General features: G+C 41.6%; 1 protein-coding gene across 4 annotated transcripts in view; it reads left to right on the top strand.

Moving 5' to 3' along the window:
* dpy19l3 (dpy-19 like C-mannosyltransferase 3) overlaps positions 1–22364 on the top strand; it is a 57317-nt gene that overhangs the window by 7312 nt on the left and 27641 nt on the right. For 2 of the 4 annotated variants that reach the window (XM_038700853.1, XM_038700852.1), the window contains exons 4-11: positions 5091–5181; positions 7924–8045; positions 8642–8787; positions 17692–17815; positions 18029–18163; positions 19110–19241; positions 20494–20595; positions 21041–21114. In XM_038700853.1, coding sequence (XP_038556781.1) covers positions 5091–5181; positions 7924–8045; positions 8642–8787; positions 17692–17815; positions 18029–18163; positions 19110–19241; positions 20494–20595; positions 21041–21114 — 926 coding nt within the window. Of the gene's footprint in view, positions 1–1378; positions 2405–5090; positions 5182–7923; positions 8046–8641; positions 8788–17691; positions 17816–18028; positions 18164–19109; positions 19242–20493; positions 20596–21040; positions 21115–22364 lie in introns of those variants that run through there. The other 2 variants (XM_038700851.1, XM_038700850.1) reach the window with 2 other exon arrangements.

Here is a 22364-nt window from a genome sequence, read left to right as displayed (position 1 = left end):
AGCTCTGACTATTTGTAACGTAAATCTGAATAACTGAGGGCAACACGATGACTGTCTGAAATTTAGAACAGCATTTAGTCTCACTCCTCTCAGTGACGACATATTTTTCACTCTGCCTTCCAGTGTGGCCATTTGGAACAGGTTGAAACACGTTTGATTTCCAACGCGGACACCGTTACAACATACCCCGGCCCTTAGGCTGTGTCCAGACAGACATTTGCTGCTTTCATTTCAATAAGGCCGCTGCGTTGACTCAGCAGGAGTTCTGACACAAAGGGCTCAATAGCAAAACGCAGGTTTATCTGTCAAAAAATTCTAACATAGATCAACTTTTGCCATCATCTGGAAAGGCCAGTCAGTTTGCCAGTCAAATTTGTGCAAGCGCATGAATTTTATTTCATCATCTGAGTGATTCTTGAAACAGCACAGCCCCTTGTGTTTCTGATGAGTCTCAGCTGGCTAAGCCTCCGCTCTCTGATCATCTCCACTATGTTTTAATACAGCTGAGCTCAGGAATTATATGTTCTTATCTTATCAGACAACTGAATGAGCATAAAATCATGACTCGATAAACATAAATACAGACGAAAAACAGAAGGAAAAAGATTCCTTTCCATATTTTGCCGTTTGGAAATTGGATATGACCTTACCGTGAACTGCTTGCTGCTGCTTTCTCAGCTAGATGATGTATTTCATTTCCTGCCCTTATACATCCACTGTCTCGCTTTCACTCTTTTGCTTACTGTCTCACACACATGCTCTCTAAAGTGTCTCCAGGCCAAGTTGGACGGAAAAGACAGTGAAAAGCAATTTGGGAGTTTGGGGGTCCTGTCCGCTTGGTGTTGGTACTTTGCGGTTGTTGCTGCCAGACCTGACCCTACGTAACTGATGGTATCAGCGTGTTGGCAGTCTTTGGAGAAGCGGTTGTTTAGCAGAAAGGGGACTGGTTTTAATAATGTGTTGCTGAGGGAATGTGGTAGCTGAGGTTAGTCTGAGAGTCTGGCGGGTTTATAATCAAGCTCTTCCCGCTCTTTCTCTCCGTCTCTTTTACACACGCGTACAATGCTTATTATCACCAGTCCTCCTCTTACGTATGCAGCAAGACAGCTGCCAGCTCATGTCCACGTCGGTCCCAGTGCCTAGTTGAGTTTATTTCAGACATGCGCTCACAGCTTGACGCTGGTTCCAGATCTGCAAACCCTCTGACAAATGTTCCCCGGATTTTCCGAAAGATATTCCAACATGTTCCCCTCGCTGCTCCCCACCCCCACCACATCTTATTCTTTTTGTGTGTGCATGTGTGTTTTTATAGACAAGAGGTCACCAGTAGTCAACTCTTTTTTTTCTTTCCCTCCCCCTGGCTGCTCCAGTTATCTACAGCCCATCCTGTTGTTCGCAGACGTACTGCGGCTCAGTCTCTATGTTTGCCTTTCTCTTCTCCTGCTGAGAAAGAACTCTTTTAGTTTTGAAGTCTCACTGCGAGTTCAGGGGAGGCAGAGGTGGGTCTGCGTTTAGGCTCTGGAAGACATAAAGCAGAGGGAAGACGGAGCGAGACCAATTCTGGACGGACCCTTGCTTGGATTCTTCAAGCACCACATCAGAGAGATGAGGGTTATTCAAAGACCCATGAAGAGGAAATGGTAACATAGAGAAGAGGATCGGTGCCTTCTGAGGAGTGAACTAGCTCTCAGAGTAATGAGCAATGTGTGAACTTGTTAACTAGGCCTATTATTTTTGACCTTAATTTAAACTGAGGATTAGCCATCTCATCAGAGCTCTTGGTGTAAAGCCAGGGCTTGTTTTGCCTTGAGCTCGAAAGGAGGATTGGGAAGGAAACTAGCTGCTCATTCGCTCAGAGAAAGCTTTTGCATATTTCCTTTGGCAAGGAAATTGAAGCGATTAAAAAGCAAATTTATTTGGACGAACTTCAAGAAAAGAAAAACAACCTGCATTTACATTGGTTGCTGGAATGGATTTGGATCAGTTCTATAGCTCAACCCAGGAGCATGCAGTTTATCTACCTGGATTCAGCTCATCAAAGGATCCAAGAATTTACTGATAATCTCTGTCTTCTCGGGCAATGGAGCTTCGTAAGAGAGTGAAGCGGAGGGAGCTCAAACATAATTCGGGCCTTTCACAAGATGCACCAGCTGAAGGGAGATGCAGCAGTGACATGCTGTGGGGGATAGAAAGGTCTAAGGCCGCACAAGAGTTCTGTACAAGAGAAGTTTCTCTGCCTGGGGGATCCGGTACTTGTTCCGGTTCAGGCATTTCACCCCTGTGGCCTTGGCGACAGTGCGTTTCCATGGCAGCAGGGCTGGTATTGGCTGGGCTGCTGGCGTTGACTCAGGCCTGGTGTGTCAACGGCATACACGAGAATCTGCTGTGGTTCTCTCAGCTCACGGTAGGAGTAGGAGATGATACTGGTTTGATTTTAACCTTTAATTAACCAAGCACATTGTGGACAAGCTCTCTCACAATAACAGCCTGCAGAGTTCCGAGGGTTCACTGGTGAAAAACAATTTTCAGGGGTCCAATCTCACTTCACAGTAGGAGTTAATTTGGTAACAATCTCTTATTTTTCTCCACTGCTATCTTCCATTGTTGTCCTTGTTGTTGTGTGCAGTCCCAGTATCTTCTTCATTGTGCTTGGTCAGTCAATCAGAGCCGCAATGTATGGAATATACAATCACATAGTTTTATTTCTCTTGTTGTTTTTTTTTTTTACTTAAAAAGCATCCTGCTCTGCGTCCGGTAGTGACAAAATGGACAATTGTTTTTTATGTTTCAAAAAGGTATTGTCATTTTGAAAATACCTTAAGAAGTATGGTTTTAGGGGGTTAACATATTTACACACTAGTATGCTCACATCCAGGCACCGGCCAGTACCACAGCCCAGCAGAAGGGAGTTATAGGGTAACTCGATAAATTACGTTACAGTGACCACAGTAATGGTCATATCATGATACAGGCAGTAATACAATAAGCAAAACGTTGCAAGGTAGTTATATATATAACAAAACAAGATTCTTGTAGCTGAAATTATATTTCTTTTTTTTTATAAAATGGGAACTAATCATAAACCATATCTAGAATAAACCGTGTTTATACATTTCTTAACTTTTTCAGAACTATAAGCATATTTACCTGAAACGATGGATAACACACAGCACGTGTCATCATCGACAAATCAGTTAGTCAGTGACTCGTGATCTTAGTTGTCCAGTAATTGCAGGGTTGGTGGTTCAATCTCCAGCTTCTTCTTGCCCCGCCTCCATGTCACAGTGTCCTTGGGCAAGATACTGATCCCCAAATTTCTACTGATGGCCAGCCCAGGGCCATCGATGTGTGAGTGTGTGTTAAAGGGTGAGTGAGAGGCAAAAAGCACTTTGTTTGCTCAGTTAGAAATTGCTATATTAAGTGCAGCCCATTTAACATTTACTGTGTCATTTTAACAGGCAACAAACCGAACTGTTGGAAATCTGAACAGTTGCGGAGTTAAGAGATTTACTTATGTGTGTTAATAATGTATTCAGAGAGCCTGAGAATAAAGGTGGCGCTATGCTGCGAGTTTACTGAGGTCATAAAACTAGAAGACTGGAATATACAAAATGAGCCATAGACAAAATCTAATAAAATGATGACCAAACAATACACGGCGGTCGAAAACTATAAACTCCCTGGAGGTCAAAAAACACAAGTGAGACGTTCACACTCTCTTGAAGGGACTGCAAAACACAGCTGTGTCAGAGGTTCCTTTAGACTACATTAATGAATTAGACTACTAAGTCTATTTCATAAATGTTTATCTAGGCTGTATTTCATAATATTAGGCGTATTGGCCTATGTGGTATATCTGGCACAATAATTGCAAGCCATAGGGTAAGGCTGCAGGTGGTTTGAAAAAATAAAAAGGCTATCCACTGCAGTATCAGTTTTTTATGATCATGTAACCAAAAGTTACCAATCTACATAACCTTGCTATATTGGCTAATGAAAGTGAATGCACGTGAAGTCATTTTTTCAACAATAGGGGGCGCTACATAAAACACTTTTAGGAAAAGTCAAAGACTGGGGGACTTGAAAAAGTTATTGAAAGAAAGTTACATGCAATCAAAAAAACAGCTGATTACAACTATGTATGTAAACTGACTAATGTCTCTCTCCGTGTTATGAACCAGTGCTTCTCTACTGTGCTGTACAGCTACCTGCTGGGTTTCACTCAATCAGCGGAAAGTTTAAACCAGGTGAACGAAATGAATTAGCTGGTGCACCTGTGTTGGTCTGGGACATGACTGAGAACCACTGGCCTGTAGTCACTTGTAGTTGCCTGGTGTCCTGCATTGTTTTAATCCTGCTGTCAGGTAACTACATATTGGGGACGTTGATCTGCGGGATACGAGGGACTGGTTGCTTTGCCAGGCTGATTGAATTCAGTCATCAGTTCCACACTGTAGGGGTGGGGCTACAGGCTTCAAAGGGACATTTTATGGAAGATGCCGATAATATGGAACATTTTATATACAAAGTCTATTTGACATGTTGGATTTTTGTATTTTTCCACATAATAGCTCAAGTTGTAACACAAGTGGAAATCTATACGGTATCATCATAAAATATTCTTTGTTTTTTAATAAGCATATTTCGAGATACGTCGGAATAACTGCATTCCACTGCAGCAGGACAATAACACTGGAGAAGCAATTTGACAAACATTTCTTTTTAGTCATGCCCAGCTTTAAAAACTATTCACTAACTAAATGTTATTGATGATTGATGATTGACTTTATATTCAGCAGCTGGTGATTCACTGTGTGCTCTCAGTTTTTACCCCCCAGTGGAAAAGTAATCATGCACGGCGAGCAGGAAATCTCTTTGGAAGACATCCCTCAAGCATACGCACACACACACACACACACACACACACACACACACAGTGTTACCTGTCTTATTGTTATTGTTGAGGATTATGAGTGTATTAGCTGCTTTGCCGCTATCCTCCACATTTCCTTCATGTCTTGCCAGAATGTCTGTTTTCCATATTATCAAGAACAGAAGTGATGCAACTAAATTCCCCGTTTTGCTTTCAGGAAGTGGAGCGGGAGATCTCTTTTCGGACAGAGTGTGGACTCTATTACTCCTACTACAAGCAAATGTTGCAGGCCCCATCCATACAGGAAGGTATACATTGTGTTTATGCTGATTTCATTAATATATATATATGTGTGTGTGTGTGTGTGTGTGTGTGTATATATATATATATATATACACACACACAGACACACACATAGATATCAGTAGTCCATCTATGTCATCCTTGATTTTATGACTATAGTTGAGTCTTTGCTGAACCACTCACCAAAGCAGCGATAACTAGGCATGGCAATCCTGTCGAGTTTTGGTTTTCCACATGCTGAAGCAATGTGCACAGGGCTTTACAGGGAGATACATTGTATCTAAAGAGCGGGTGGTGCCTTTTTTTTTAGCTTTAACAAAACCAAAAACACAAGAACAAAAGCATAAGGAACGTAAACATGTGTTTGATGTAACATCTGATGTGACGTAAGCTGTAAATGTTACTTTTTTGACATGTTTTAACACGGATAGAGACACCAGATGGCTGTCTTTACCTATTCTTACAAGGAGAAGGAAACATTTTCCAGACCAAACAAATCACTACAGTTTCTCATGACGCACAGTCTGGTCTGAGGGAAATTAGTCTAATTATTTTGTTCCCATTATCATTACAATTTCTAGTTGGAAATGGGCTGACCTCCCTTTTTTGTCTCACTGTGTGTTCACTTCTTTTCCTGTCAGCAGCATGTCTTGATATGCAGAAGCTACAGTAGGTTAAGGGTTGGAAGGAAGGATGGAGTGATGGCATAATGGGAGAAATGAGATGGGAAATTAAATGAGTTGGGAAGAAGCAAGGATGGAAAGAGGCGTGAATGGAGAAAAGGCAGAACGGAGACAGAAGCGGGGGTGAGTGGAAAGGACAGAAGGGAAGGAGGAAAGAAAAGGTATAATGCAAAAATGACTGGAAGAGATAATGATGGATGAATGAAATGGAGTGGGTTGTTTGTGTGGGTGGTAATGTGTACTTCGTTTATGGAAAAGTTTGCTGTTTTGTTTGGTTCTACATGGATCAAGAACACAACAGTGATCAGGCTGACACATCTCTGCCTGCAGCAGAAACTCAGCTATCTGCTGCTAGTTTGGTGTCTCACTTTCTTTCAGTCAGATGAAATACATAGCAATGATACTGCACCCAGTGCCCAATTTGGAATAATGACACCAATGTGTGGTTGAGCTCATAAAAAGTTAAGACTCAATTTGTGGATGGCATAAGAATGCCATTACTGAATGATAATTCTGGTTTACTAAAATATATGTCTTTTTTTTTGTTTTTTTTGCAATCCGCATTAGTGATCTCGCTGCATTCGAGAGCACTGAGAGGCAAAAAGCACGACCGGTCTGATGTTCAGATAGGTTGTAAACAAAACCCCAGTTTAACCAAACTTATTTGGAAAAGAAATCAAAGGCGAATGCTAAAATAACCATCACAAATTCTAACCATCACAGTTTACAGACTGACTTCCTCCTGAGTTCAGTTTGGTAAAATAATCTGGAACAAATGTTGACTTGTGCACAACCCGTTTGTCTGACTGCTCATATTCCTTTCTCTGTTCCACTATGATGTACCAGTGTTGTTCCTAGATATCAGCAATTACTTTGGTGAGAATGTTATCACAACTGATAAGAAATAATGTCCATCACAAACAAGACCCAAGTTGCAATAAACATAATTAGCCTCTAAACGTTTTTTTGGCCACTTGTGGGTAGCGGAGACAAGCAGTGAACACAACGCTGATGTATTTATCAGCTTTTAATTTGATGTGGTTAACTTGTTAGCAACCAGCTGCTTATTGACACATCCAGCAGATATGGAGCAATTAGCATTCATTTAGAGTTGTGTTTGTGGCGACTTGGTAAACAGTATTTCCTTTCCTTTCAGCTTTGTTGTGCTCCCCACCATAACCTGAGAAAAAAATATCTGTCTCTTTAGCTGCCAAGTCCTCTACTGTGTTCACCACCTAGTCACTAACTTTGTCTGTCTGCTGTTTGATGCTGGGCAGGTAATATGCAGTAGGTTTTTAGAGCTTGTTTTTGCTATACAGCTGCCTGCTAGAGCTTAAAACAAAGCTGATGAGAGTGGGACACAACCATCAAACCAAAACAACAAGCTGAAAGATGCTAAAACAAACTAAGGGGAGCTGCAGAGTCTGGTGATCACCATAGACTGTATATAAAATGGTGATAACCCTCTGAGTTTGTTACTGTAAGCGACACCTGTCACATATAAGTAGTCTGTGGTGATCTATTGTTAAAGACGTCATATTATGCTTTTTGGCTTTTCTTTATTGTGTAAAATATCTTTTTTGTGCATGTAATAGGTTTGCGAATTGAAGTCCACCCCGAAGGGCGTTACAATCTCCTACAGAAAACCCTGCTCTTGAACTGCCTGAAAACAGCTTCCAGCCTTTACTTCTGTCACTTTGTAACGCGTCATAATGCTCACCTAGCGGCTAGTCAGGCAAAAGAGTGGTTACTTTTTAAAATTCTGCAAAGGAAGTGATGTTTGAGGGCTTCCAAGGTTGAATGCACTGATTCGTTCAGACATCCATTGTACTTTCAGCAATTAAGGAATTCAATTGAAGCAGAACAGTCTGTGGTTTTACGAGCTGATAGAAATTTTAAACACTGTTATTGTTCTTTAATAGCAGCATTCTCTGTAAATGAGCAGAGGTGAGCTTTGAGAAACCTCCCTGGTTGTCACAAAACCAACAATAATTATCAGTCTATCTGTGAATAAAGGGTGCCATTTTTAAAGTGTGTGTATGTGTGTGTCTGCCCCCCTCCTAGGGCTCTCAGATTTGATCCATGACAACTTGACAGAATCCAAGAGGACCATTAATCTCCTACAGCGAATGAATATCTACCAAGAGGTCTTTCTCAGTGTTCTCTACAGATTGTTGCCCATACAGGTAACACATCACTCAGCTGTCAGCTTTTTACTATCGGCTCGTAAAACAACAACAGCTTAGAGTAATGACTGCCACTGTTACAAAATGATGGACTGTCTTTGTGACTTTTGCTGTCATTGTGGCTTCATGAAATGAAGAATTCTCGTTATGTGAAAAATGTATGAAATAATATCACACCCCAGTATTTTGAAAAATATAGATTTTGTCCTTTGTCATGTTATTAACTAAGTTACTGTTACTGTTGAGGGGCATGTTAGGAGACTGGCAGGCATTTGAGGCGCTGTGGCATTTTACATTTTGGTCTTTTTAGCTGACATAGCATGGCACACTTGTAGTTGTCACACTGGAGGAAAAGGTTTCTGTGTTGGCATATCAATTAACTGGGAAACCGCTAGTTAGCTTCCTCAGCGATCTCATTGTGACAGGAATGCCAGGAAGTGAAATATCAGACCAAACTCTGAAAATGCCACTGTGTTCCTGAGTGCTCGAGTCATTCGCTGTCACTGTAGTCAACTCTCTGCGTGTTCTTTTACACCGCCTAATGAGCTAATGGTTTCTGTGTGTGTGTGTGTGTGTGTGTGTGTGTGTTTGTCTAGTTGTATCTGGAGCCAGTGTATTTCTACATTTACACAGTGTTCTCGCTCCAAGCGGTGTATGTGATCGCTCTGTACCTCACAGCATGGCTCCTGTCTGGTTCCTGGCTGGCTGGTACACTCACTGGGATCTGGTACATCCTCAACAGGTGGGTAATGTGCACTCGTGTGGCCGTGAGACACCGAAAGGGGGAGATTGTAGACATGCGCACTTGACTTTGTAAATGTTATGGCAGTTTTACATTTTAGCATAAGAAGGAGGTTTCGAGATGAATCCTCACAGAAGTTTGACAAACAACACATTGTTTGAAACCAGCAAGCCTCACACATATACATTCAGCATGATTGTTAAACCTCAAGGATGCCCACAATGTGTTTTGATGATTAATGCTGACTAAAAACAGAAACTTCAAGTCACAATTAAAAATGGTTTGAAAATACATTCACACATGTTCATCATTCTTGCAGTCCTCTTGGTGGATTCATTAGTAGTTTAGTTTAGCCAGTGTTGCTATTTTGAGTGAACAATATTAGATAGATCGAAGTCACAATTTAAATACTGCGCTATTGGTCAAGCCTCCCGTGGAGGATGGCAAGCACCACAACAACTGCAATGTTCATACTTTACACTTCAGTGCATGTTAAATGAATAAATTCATGCTTCAAAAGTTCCACAACCGTAACGAGCTCTCTAACGGTTCAAGGACAGACCGCCATGGGCTGTTCGCGACCTGACTTCAAACTTGGAAGCTGTAAGTGTTGCCGTGTTGCCGTGTTGTTTTACTGTTTATTTTAAATATTAGCTAACTTTAAAAAAATAAATAAAAATTTTAAATATTAGCTAACTTGGCGTTAGCATATTGCGCGGCTAGCACGCTTGGCGATGTTGGACTCACGTTGTGATCCTGAGGGACAGTCGAGAGAAACTGAATGGTAAGCCTAATTTGATGCTCACTAACTATGGAGCGTAGTGTGTCTGATGCCTGCAGCTGTTTTTCATGTTGCTTTCTGTGGATATTTAGTTATTACGTTACTACAGCGCAGTGCCCGCACCGCTGTGTGTGTGTGTGTGTGCTGTGGTATGTACACGCCAAGGCTGTCCCCTGAGTCCGACCCTTTTCGGATTATTTATCGAAACTTTGGCCCAAGCAGTTTGAGAGGAACATAAGACCTGTATGTTTACAGATGATGATCTGCTTTTTATTACAAGCCCAGACTCAAGCATCCCTAAATTTATGTCCCTGCTATATAAAAATAATTCATATTCTGGATATAAGCTAAATATTCTAAAAATGCAAACCCTCACATTTAACTATACACCCCACCCAAATATAAAAGGGAAATATAAATTCCAGTGGGACTCGCCCAAAATAAAATATTTAGGAAATAAACCTTACTAAAGATATGTCAAAACCTTTTGCACACAACTACGGCCTTATTAATAAAATAATCAAATCTGACATATCTAGATGCAGCCTCCTCCCACTAGATATGAGTAATAGAACAGAAATAATTAAAATGAAAGGGTTGCCACGGCTCCTTTATCTCTTCCAGTCATTGCCTCTAGAGGTTTCCCAAAAACAATTTGTTGAGTGGAACGCCTGGATCTCAAGGTTCATTTGGAAAAATAGAAGACCTAGGATTCAGTTCAAGACACTACAGCTGAGAAAAGAGAGGGGAGGAAGAGCTTTACCATGTTTACAGGACTATTTCTATGCTGCGCAATTGAAACCCTTAATGGTGTGATTCAAATTATTAATCCAAGTGGAAAAGCCTGGAAATTACACCGATAAAAATTCCAGTAAAATCTATAATAGGAAATAAAAGCCAAGCTGAAAGACAATATAACAGCTTGAATCAATGGATTTCATTAACTCTTAAGCTATGGTTTAAGGTCTTGAGGAAGTTACACGTAGTGAAACAGGCCAGGGTCCTGAATTGGATAGCATACGATCCAGAATTTGAACCTGTTAGATTGGACGGGGGCTTTGAACTATGGGTTAGGAGAGGCAGCGGCGTCATTAGCCCTAAGCCCCGGATCTCAGAAGGATTTAAAAAAAAACAAACAACAAAAGGCCGAAAATTGAACTTTACAGGCTTACGTGCGCGGGAGCGAGCAAGCGAGAGAGATTATTGTCATTATTTATTCTCCTGCAAATTAGCGGAGAATAAGATGATCCAGCTGTAGCTCTGTGTCTGTCCTCTCTGCTCCACCTAAAGCGGCTGTGAGCTGCACTTTATCAGAGGCGCTGAAATTAACTTTGTTAATTTTTTTTTTGTGGTGAGGTTAATCACCTGATAGGCAGAGGAGGCATTATACATATTTCATTTCAAAATCTATGTGTGGTTCCCCCTTCTTTCCTAATGTAAAGTTTTATTTCGGAGCTGGCTCATGTAGGAGGCGGTTTACCAGCCAATCACTCACACACTCCACATCAGTCATGGACAAAATGTAGCCGATAGAAATGTTGAGGGAGGGAAAAATAGTTGCTCGAGGCAACTTGCATCAGTATTACAGACTTTTCTTTTGTGCTGCTGTTACTTCTAGCTGAAGGCAGCAGTGATGGTGTCTGCAGCAGGGATGGGTACATCTAATGTAGGCCTACAGTTCCGCAGTAAAGTGGTCGGGCGCTTGTCTCAGTCACAGAGCTGGGCAGATGCAAACATTTAGAAAATCAGACAAATATCTTTTCAGTTTAAGGCTTTATGTTCTACTAACACAACTGAAATCTAGTGAGAGCACATGATGGCACTGGTGGCCTGTTGGAAAGCAGCATGTGTCGCTCTTTCACAAGCCAGCAAGTGAAACACTTTTACTTTCTATTAACGGCGCATTAAAAGCGTCTTTAGTCTCTGCAGAGCAAATGAAGCCTACACACTGTAAGATCTATGTCAGACGATCACTGCATTGATTGAGATATATTAAAAGTGTCCTGTTGTTGACTTTGGACATTAGCCTGTTTCTTTTCTTTAATACACATCGGTTCCTATTTGTTTTATAGCGATGTCCGAGGGTAAGTCCAAACAGACTCGTCTGTGAAACTAATCTTTCACTCAGGAGCTACCAGCTGTTATTTATTTTTGAGATGCACAGAGAGAGAGAGAGAGAGAGAGTATATGGTGGATAAAATAGTTCTGTTGGGTTTTACGCATGACGCACAGCTCTCTCTATATGCAGGTTTACCTGCTTCAACAACGAGCTACTCCTGTGTTACTGCCACAATAATTGTTTGCGTTGTGAAGATTATTTAAATGCTTCAGGAATAATCAGATTTTATTGGCAGCCTGTGCTACTGCAAAGAGCTTTGATTGGCTACATCTCCATAATAAAAGGCACAGGTAACAAAAGTTGGCTGGGCAGCATTAGTGACATTTTAAAGTGATTCTATCAACACCTTCATGGAGATTTAAAAAGGAAAATAATTAGAAATAGAATTGTAGAAACAGTCCAGGAGTTTATAACTGAATTAAAATGATATAATTTATTATTGATGAGGTAAAAAGGTGTCACATGCACATGTAAAGAGGTTACCTCAATCAGTCACGCCTGTGTGTGTGTTGATTCAGCAGTGATGATATTAAAAGTTGATCTACAGGAGAAACAACTCAGAAGCTGCAGCTGTTCTGCATTATGTTCTGTTACAGTTTAAGATTTTAAATTGTTTTATTATATCTTTATTAAACCAGAAAAACTCTTTTTCCAAGAGTGTCTTGGCCAAGGCAGGCAGTAGTACAATTGCACATTTAAGATAATAAAAATACAAAAAATCAATTACAAGGTCATAAAATATCAACATGTTCTTAAATATTCACCACAATTCAGCAACAAGGACGATCAACTGAGTAATCAGTCATAACATCTGAAGGCAGAATTGCCAGCCTTCTTTTTGTTTCCTCACCTCAAACAGACAATTTCAGAGTTATGAGTTAATTTCAGACACATTTGGACTGGAAAAGCAGGACTTCCACAGATACCAGCAAGTCAGAGACTATTATAATAAATAATAGCACAAAAAAGACAATAAAAAGTTGGTCTCAAGAATATACGGAAGTATACAAGCCTCTAAAAATAATTCTACGTTATCCATTAAACAAAAATGGGAGAGAAAATCAGACACAAATATCAGAAGAGACCTGGTTGGAAATATGTGAGACACAAGTGACCACTGCAAACGCAAGATCTCTGTGAGAGTTCGGCTGGAAGAATATGGTGAGATTACAGGCACACAGAGCCGAGGCTTCTGTTGGAGACAGTGTGGAACTTCTATGGCGAATCACATTCATGTTTTTTGGACCTGCCCGAAAATCCAGTCATTCTGGAGAGAGGTGGATACCAAGATAAATAAAATAATTGGGATGGATATAGATTTCTCTTTTGTTACTTTGGTAAAATGCCGGGAACAGTCCAACAGAAGGATAAATACTTATTGAAGATATTGATAAGTTGTAGGAAAGCTATAACAACACTGGACCAGTGGCATGGGGTTATCCAAGAAATCAACTGTATGGAGAGACTTGCCTTTGGATTGAGGCTTCAAGAGCACTGAACACTGGGAAAAATGGATTGTGTATGCACCTTAAGTAATATGACATTATTCCATGATGTATGTGTAAACGAATACTTTGATTTTAACTTTGATTTTAACAACGCCCATGATGACCGCATGTTCTTTGTACATGTAAATAAATAAATAGAAAGTTTAAAAAAAAAGATCTATGTTAACTTTTAAGGACACTGAGACCATTTTACACGCCTTCATCTCATCACGCCTGGATTACTGCAACAGCCCTTTTATTTGCCTAACCCAAAAATCTACTGGTCGACTCCAGACTGTCCAGAAGTCAACTGCCAGGATTTTAACCATAATAAATATAATCATTCCTGTTTTCGCTTTATCACACAAGCTCCCAGTATGTTTTAGAAAAGACTTTTATTTTAAATTTTATTGATTACTTATAAAGCTCTTCATGCACGTACCTTGAGATCCTTGGGCAGAGGTCTGTTGTCTCGACTGAAAACTAAAGGGGACAGAGCATTTGCAGTAAGGGCCCCGAGGCTCTGGAACAGCCTCCCCGAGGAAATCAGGGCGGCTGAGTCAGTGAACTTTTTTAAGTCCCTTCTTAAAACATATTCCTTTCCTGATTTTAGTTGATTTTATTTATCTTTTAACTTCATTTTCAAGTTTTTTCCTGCTTTTAACGTGTATGTTATAAAGTGCTCTATAAATAGAGATTATTATTTTATTAATAATTTATTATTATTAATTTTAGTTTAAAACAATCAAAACATTTTTACTATATTGGTCAGTAGAATGTGAAGTAGCAGCTCTGACATCATGTCAAAGATGCATTGTGTTGCAGAGATATCTACTGAAGTTAGCATGCTAACCAGCTAGCTCCGGCCCGTCCTGTGTTATAATACCACTTGTGCCTTGAGATGCAAGAGTGAGTTACTGTTGTGTCCAGTTTGCTCTCAGTCCAACATGAGAAGACTACTAAGTAGAGCTTGGGCTTGTCAATCAATACTGCTGCACGTGCTGCTCTCCCTCACGCTCCTCCACCTCTCGATCCTCTGGTGCCTCAGCTTTTGTGTCTCCTGCCAACACTTGAACTTCACTCTTTCTGACTGGCTGTGAAATTGTTGTTGTCTGGGGGACACACGGGAGGGGAAAGAGCCCCAAAGTGCTGTCCAATTGCATTTAGCGCTCATGTTAACCAAATGGGCTGTTCAGACCGAGCGAGCCTGTGTGGGTACAGCCGCAAGCAAATCTGGCAGGAAAACACGCTCATAATCTAGTATAAACTATATAAATTCTAAATATTATATAGGGTGTAAATTATCTGATTCTGATACATGATGAAGGATGCTCACCAATCCTTTTGATTTCTCTGTCCCTCTCACCGTTGTTCTCCTGGCGTTTCAATTCCCTAAAAATAAAATATCAAAATCTGCCCATCAGCTATAATTATTAGAAATGCTATCACTGCTATTTGTTACTGTGCTTTTTTAAATTACATACTTATTCCACACATTTGTCTGGTGTTGGATAAGCTCAAATGTCACATGTGATTAGAAAAGGGCAGAGGAGCAGAATCACTTAGAGAGTAGTCCGGCTCAGGGGTAGGAGGAGGTGAAATGCTGCCTCCTTTTTGTTTGGAGCATGTGGCCAGGATTGGAATTACATATTGTACCTTTAAGACTGCAGTGCAACAAACGTCATATTGAACCAGCGTTACGAATGTAACTACGGTTCTATGAATTCTGGATGACTGCCAGACGGCGGTGCTTTAGCATCGGATGTCTCCATCTCGCATTTGCACATGTCGAGTAATTATACCAACAAAGTCACCTGTGACCATGCGATGACGTACGGCGCCAGTATAAAACCCTCACGTCATCACACAATATCTTCCTACAGAATCTTCTCGCCCAGATTCCGAGTGACAGACAGCTCTGCCGTTCATCCAGAATTCATAGAACCGTAGTTACTCTCGTTCTATTTCATTCTTCATGACCGCCAGACGGCGGTGCTTTAGCACTGGATGACTTATACCAGCAAGTTCACGAGGAATGCTCACCGTGCTAAGGAGTGGAAGCAGTTGACAGGACGGCTGCTGCTACTGCGTGGGGAGGAGCCTCATTTACCCTGTAATAGCGAGTGAAGGTACATGAAGACTCCCAGCTTGCGGCAATACAGATGCAGAGAGACCCCTCTCAAGGCCACCCAGGATGTGGACACACTCCCGAGTAGAGTGTCACTTAACCTTACTAGATGCTGGCAGGCCGTGCGACCCATAAGCATGCAGAATGACATCCACAATCCAATTGGAAAGTCTCTGCTTGATAGAGCGTCACCCTTTCTACAACCCCCATAGCAAACAAAAAGGTTGTCAGACTTGCGTACCTTGGCAGTGGCCTCCACATAAGCCTTTAAGGCCCAAACAGGACACAGTAGCTATGACAACTCGTCCGCCCCTTCAGACGAGACCCATCTGGGTACCAACGCAGGCACCTCGGGCTCACTGATAGGGCATGCAGTTCTCCTACTCGCTTTGCTGATGTGACAGCAGGCAGAAATGCTGTCTTAGCAGACAACCACCTCAACTCTGTCTGTCCTAGCGGTTCAAATGGGGGCAGACTCAAGGATCTCAGAACCACCTTCAAATCCCATGGTGGCACTATAGTGACACCTGATGGTCTAAGCTTCAAGCCTTCAAGAACTGACTAACCAGATAGTGTGACCCCACTGTGCAATTGTCCACTGTCACGTGCCCCGCTGAAAAGGCAGCTGCATACACTTTCAGTATCGAGGTGCACATGCCAACATCTAACAACAACTGCAGGAAACACAGAATGCTGGTTACCGAGCAGTTCTCCGGTACCTCACCCTTTTCCCTGCACCACTGGGATAAAAAAGCTTCCACCGATTAGCGTACAGTGACTGAGTGGAGGGAGCCCTCAAACTTAACACAGTGCGGATCACTGACTGGTCACAAGATGCCAGGAGTGGGTCCTGGCTTCCAACGGCCAGACACACAGCTGAAGGCGGTCCGGATTCGGATGCCATATGCGTCTCTCCAGCTGAGAGAGAAGGTCCGGTCTCTTTGGGAGGTGCCATGGCTCCCCACTGAGCAACCTTAGAAGCACTGGGAACCATGTCCTCCCCAGCCAATTGGGGGCTACTTGCAGCCGTTTGTGGCCTCCCTGTCGGACCCTCTCCAGTGTCACCTGAATGAGTGGAATTGGAGGAAAGGCATACAGAAAGCACGCCGGCCACGCATGAGCTAAGGAGTCCTGCCCTAAAGGACCGGTCCTCTCGCTTAGAGAGTACCAGAGGGGACAATGCGCTGATGTTTCTGAGGCAAAGATATCCACTTCTGCCTTGCCATATTGGCCCCAAATCATTTCCTCCACCTCAGAAAGTGGGGAAACGCCCACGTCAAGAGCTGCTGAGATCTTGACGTCATGGCCATCCAGGCATGCAGGCGTTACAGACATGCGAGCTCAACATGTCACTTAGTTAAGCTGACCTTACAAAATACACTGATAGAAGGGTAGCGCACAAAAGTAATACACAGCCACAGTATGCTGCTAGCAAGTTCGAGCTGAACAAAAATGCCAGTCGGCCCCACTGCTGTCCTTCAGACAACTACTGACACTAGTAGTAGCAGTGTACTCCAGCACTGCCTAAGAAAGTAACTTAACACCGCTTCTACCCCAGTAACTTAACAGAATTTACCGATGTTATATCCCCCCGAGAGCAGAGAGTTTACAAGGCAACGGATCATGCAACGCAGCAAAGAAGCGGAAACACCACAGTTTTAAGCTACTGCGTGAACATCAAAAATGAGCAATAAACTGGGCGAGCCACAAGCCCTCAACACAATTAACATTAAGGCTGGACGGGCAAATGTAACGTTAGCCTACTTATCTGTCTAGTAGTAACTTATTCAACACAATTCCGAGTGTGAAAAGTTTGCAACCGAAACCCCCCCCCCAGCTGATCGCAGCCTCTGGTGGACGTGAACACAAAGCATCAACCCTCAGGTTACAAGGCTAAAAGCGATGAGCCGAATTGACCTGTGTTGTTTCCTCAGTGCGAGAAGATTGAAGGAACAGATTGTGTGATGACGTGAGGGTTTTATACTGGGGATTTGATGTGTTGCCCCCCCCCCCCCCCCCCTTTGTTTACAATTAGCAGCTTGGACACTGTGTGAATGAGGCAGCTTAGTGTCACACTCAGTAAATGATGGATCTTAGTGACGTTGTCTCATGCAGTGTGAACAGGGTTATGTGGAAAATAACACCACCCACAGTTAAACAGCAGTGCAGTTTTTTCCCTTGTAAATCTATTTAACGGTTGTTTTGCCCCATCGACACACAGACCTCAGGATGTTGCAAACAGACAAAAAGTCAATGTAGTAGTCGGTTTAGCCCTTATGAGTTGTGAGTTAGATGTTTTGATATTGATTTTATCATCGTTTTAAAAATTGATTTCCACCATCAACCTGTCTCTCCATCCTCCCCTCAATCCCTCTTTCCCTCCTATCAGGGTAGATACCACTCGTGTGGAGTTCAGCATTTCCCTCAGAGAGAACTGGTCTTTGCCCTTCCTAGCGCTGCAGGTGACCGCTATCACCTGTTACCTCAGACCTCAGCTCACCGCCTTACAGCAGGTACACACAAACCCACACTAAATCAAAGCTATTGACCATCCTCACCATATAGATAGGCTTTGACGTGGCACACCCAACCCATCTGTTCGATAATCTACCATCTCTAAAAAAGCTAGCAGCACAGTAGGAATGAGTATACAGTACATGCCAACAGAACCCATTCAGTTGAAGTATCTAACCCCAGTGTCTTTGCGTGTGTGTTTCCTTCCTCAGAAGGTGATGGTGTGGTTGATGTATGTGACCACATTCTGTTTCTGCCTGACGTGGCAGTTTAACCAGTTCATCCTACTTGTTCAGGCTCTCATCATATACACCCTGGACTGTCTTGACATCTTAACAACAACACAGGTATGGCTACAGGGAGGACCAGATACGTTTTTCTAGCTTCTGGGTTTATTTTCTGAGGCAGTTATTCTAAAACGCTTCATGGTTTAAAAATACAAAGGGTTATTAACTGACCTTATTTTGCAGTTTTCACCCAAATTATCCTCAAGCCTCTGAGTGGGTGTTTTTTTTCTAGATGTGCTATGTGCTACTGACTGTAAAATGTCACTGTATATTCTACGAATGTTGAAACACAATGTTTTTAACCTTTTTTTACGTTTACTTTCAACTAGTAAACATAGTGTTAGTCAACATGTTTAAACCATCTCTCTTTACAACATACACTTTATCTGGAAAGACCCATTGTACTGTTAAGATTGTATTCCACTTGAAAAGTGAGAGCTAGTTAGCCTAGTTTGCTTCATTAGCACTGATTCCCACCAGATGTTACTTTACATTCCTGTTATTTCTACACCCGCTGACTCATTGGCAGCTCCTGCAACACTCCAACATAGTATTATCCAAACATAGAGTTCCAGCTACTCTTAGCTGTCTTTCTTTTTTGGGTCCAGTTGTGGTGTCGGCTATGTCCAGCCTATCAAAACTTACAGAAACAAGTAGCTTTGGTCTTGTAACCTCAATGTCTCTTGTGACTTCTTATTTGAAAAAGAGTTGTTTGTATTTTTGCCACAGTTGGCAGGTATTTAGACACTTCTGGATGTGGTATGGATATGGTTCCCTTGCTGGTGTCTGCAGTCATGTGACATGGAGAATACTGGCTGGTGTCAAACAACTAATGGCTTTGCCTACATTTTAAACAAATACACCACCTTTTTAGAGTATTTCAGGGCCACATGTGATAAGTGGTCAATGTCAAAACAAAAGTGTTCACTGGTATATTCCTGTAATGGCTGACATCACACATTACCTACCCAGACTGCTCCACAGCACTATGTGTGTGTTTCTCTAGGTGACCACTCTCTACCTTGTTCAAGTGAGTGGTCTGCTGAGTGTGTGGCTCCTCCAGTTCTGTAACTCCATGATACTGGGCTCACTGGTTCTGAGCTTCATCGTAGCCGCACTCTTCATCAGACACTGCCAGGTCAGTGTGTGTGTGTGTGTGTGTGTGTGTGTGTGGATACAGATAATAAAATTGACAGTCTGAGATCAGAAAAGACAGGACTTAGAGGAACATAGAGAAATAATATCACACTGTTAGTGTATTAAAGTCACACCAGGCAGGTTTGGTAGCTGGTTTAAAAAACACAGATGGAAGATTAACCTTCATTTCGGTTGACACGTAGAGGCCTGAGCTGTAGTCAGTTTTTGAAGAAGATAATTCCAATTTGTATGCCGGAGACATATTTTCCTGTCAGGTCTAAATATAATTTAGTTAAATCACATCTTATCATAGTAAAAATTACAGAAACATTTAATGTGACAGGATGACAGAAGAATGGAGTGAAATATGGAGGAAGGATGAGAATCAGAAATGGGAAAGAGAGATTTCATGTCTGGCTGTACAGTAACTACGTGGTGTAATTATGAAATGTTTTATTAAAAATGGGCACATATAATCCATTCTAATACGTTTAGAGGAGTCAGGCTGCAATTTTGAATCTGTGAAAGAGTGCATCATATCAACTCTTAATTTTTCTGACAACAGATTGAACTCTGAATCAATCCGACAGCAACTAATCACATTGCACAAGCAAGAGGGAGAGTTGCTTTTAGCATATATGATGATAATATTACAGAGTACAGTCTAGACCTGCTCTATATGAGCTTCTGTTATGAATAGGTGCTATATAAATAAAACTTAATTGAATATCAAACGCCAACCTTTTCACTAGAATAACATACCAAGGTACATGATCATGTTGCTTTTAATTGTTAAGTTATAAAACACATTTTAAAAAGCGTTTGTTATTTCTATAAATTGACTAAACTAACTGGCATTACATTTTGTCAAGCGTGCATAATGAATCGAAACACAAAGTATAGGAGTTGGACTTTACTTGGAGATTGACTCTGAGCTTCATAGCACAGACATGAGGCTTACTTGTGACTTGCAAAACGATGGCTTAGTCCCACCTCTGGGTTTAAATATATAAAGTGGCATATTTGTTTGTCAACTATGTATTTTATTACATGATAAAATGTGGCACTGTCTGCCGTGGCAGACAGTGTTGGCATTTAAGATATAAATTAATATAGAGATGCATGGACCTAACACAGGCTGGGTGCAGGTGAAACTGTATGGGTCTGCTTATATTACATTTCTAAATGTAAAATTGCATTAAATGATATAAAAGATGTATTATCAAATCTCTTGTTGCTGTCTGCTCACGCAGACTGGTCTGAAGACAGGAAGCCTGCTGGTTCGTCTGGGCAAACTGGTACTCCACAGCGCCATGGTTCTGCTCCTCACCTTCACCATCAACTACCTGGCCAAGGTGCCTTCCTCCCTTCCTTGTTTCTTCCTTCCTCATTCTCACGTCTCCTTATCCTCTCCTTCCCTTTTCTGCTTTTCTTGTATCTCCTTGTGTGTTCATTTCACTCTTTCCCTCCTTTCCTATCCCCAGCCCCTTATCTCTCCATGTCTCCTGGCATCTCTGCTCTGCTCTCTTATTTTCTTTTTGTTCTCTGCTCCTCTCTTTCCTGTGTTACTGCTGCTTCACCCCCACTTGTCTCTCCTCTTTTTCTCTACATTCTCCCACCTCCCTCTACTGTAGCCGTTCTCTCCTCCTCCTCCTCCTCATGTATCTAAAATTCTTAGGTATGATGTGAGGTCACCATATGATCTCAGCTTTACTCTATACATCTCAGCTTGCTGATCCTTAGCGTTGACCAGATGACCTTTATCTGCGTGTGTGTGTGTGTGTGTGTGTGTGTTTCCAGAAAGCACTTCAGCTCAGATCAGATGAACACATCTTTAAATTCATCAAGTCAAAGTTTGCCTTGGGGCCGACGAGGTATGAACACACACGTTGATGCATACATACACACTCAAACATAGACGGACATGCTTCTGTTCTTGGACACATTCATGCACCACGCTTAGAAAATCTGATTTGACACTAGAGCGTGCTCATACACAAAGTCTACAGTCTGTACCCAGAAACACCTCTTGACTTGATCCAGTGTGACTGTATTATTCACTAGACACCAGTATTGTAGCACCTGGTGTGTTAGTGTGTGTGAATAATAGATGGCGGGGTTAATGCCAGCAGGCCTCCCATCGATCAGATACTTTGTGTGTGTTGAGCAGCTCAGCCACTGGATAGCTGCTCCGGGGTGGCAGATAACATAACTCTCAACCCAACGCCACACAACTGGCCCTTCAATTATTCAGGAGGCTGTGGAAAGTGCAATGCTTATTCTACGCTCTATCTCTGCCTCTCCCTCTGTTCCTTTTTCTCTCACTTGCTAAGACTTATTTTCTTTTATACCTTGAATGTTGTACGGTGTTTTGTGATGTCTCAATTCTCCGTTCAATTACTTATCAGCACGACTGTTTATCAGAAGCATTATTACCGACAGAATGTGCAAATTGTGAACTGTAAAAAAAACAGCACTAGTTTATGCTGTACAATACCATATTGAGGTAATTAATTCAGTTTATTTTGAAAAAAGTTTGCTATATAGTACACACGCTCTCTGCCTGACAGAAAATGTCGGTTTTGCGTCTCTTTTTTTCAGTTCATGAAGTTTTTTTATTGCTGTGTCCAGTTTGTATTAGTTGGAAGCACCCAGTTCCTCTTTATACATGGAGAACTAACATATCTTAATTTTATTTTGGATGATTGAATAAAGGCTGGATTTAATTTCATAGCTGTCTTATAAATAATCTGGAGGTATTGTTGGAGCAACAAGTCCTCAGGCCAAACCTGCAGTCAGCTGGATCATGACGACGACTTCTTTGGGTGAATCTAGAACCACTTGGCGAACTGAGCTTTCTCGGTCAAAATAGGAATTATTGCTTCAGTCGACAGCATTTACCATCAACACTGACTGGACATCCACATAAAATGTGCCAGATTTTCCCATTAAGTATAATTTTGAGGTATTTGCACTTAGATCGAATTTTTCCATCAGCTACTTTCTACTTCAACCCCACTACCTTTCAAATACTAATATTTTATTGCATTAATATTTAACATTTACTCCACTACATTTATTTGAAATACATACTGTAGTTAATGGTTACTGAAAGAAAAAAAAA

The sequence above is a fragment of the Micropterus salmoides genome, unplaced genomic scaffold (assembly GCF_014851395.1).
Source record: "Micropterus salmoides isolate LMB-PRFRI ecotype aquatic unplaced genomic scaffold, ASM1485139v1 Ms_hic_scaffold_6, whole genome shotgun sequence".
Lineage (NCBI taxonomy): Eukaryota > Metazoa > Chordata > Actinopteri > Centrarchiformes > Centrarchidae > Micropterus > Micropterus salmoides.
The sequence above is the reverse complement of the archived record's forward strand: the minus strand, read 5'-3'. Positions and strand labels throughout refer to the sequence as shown.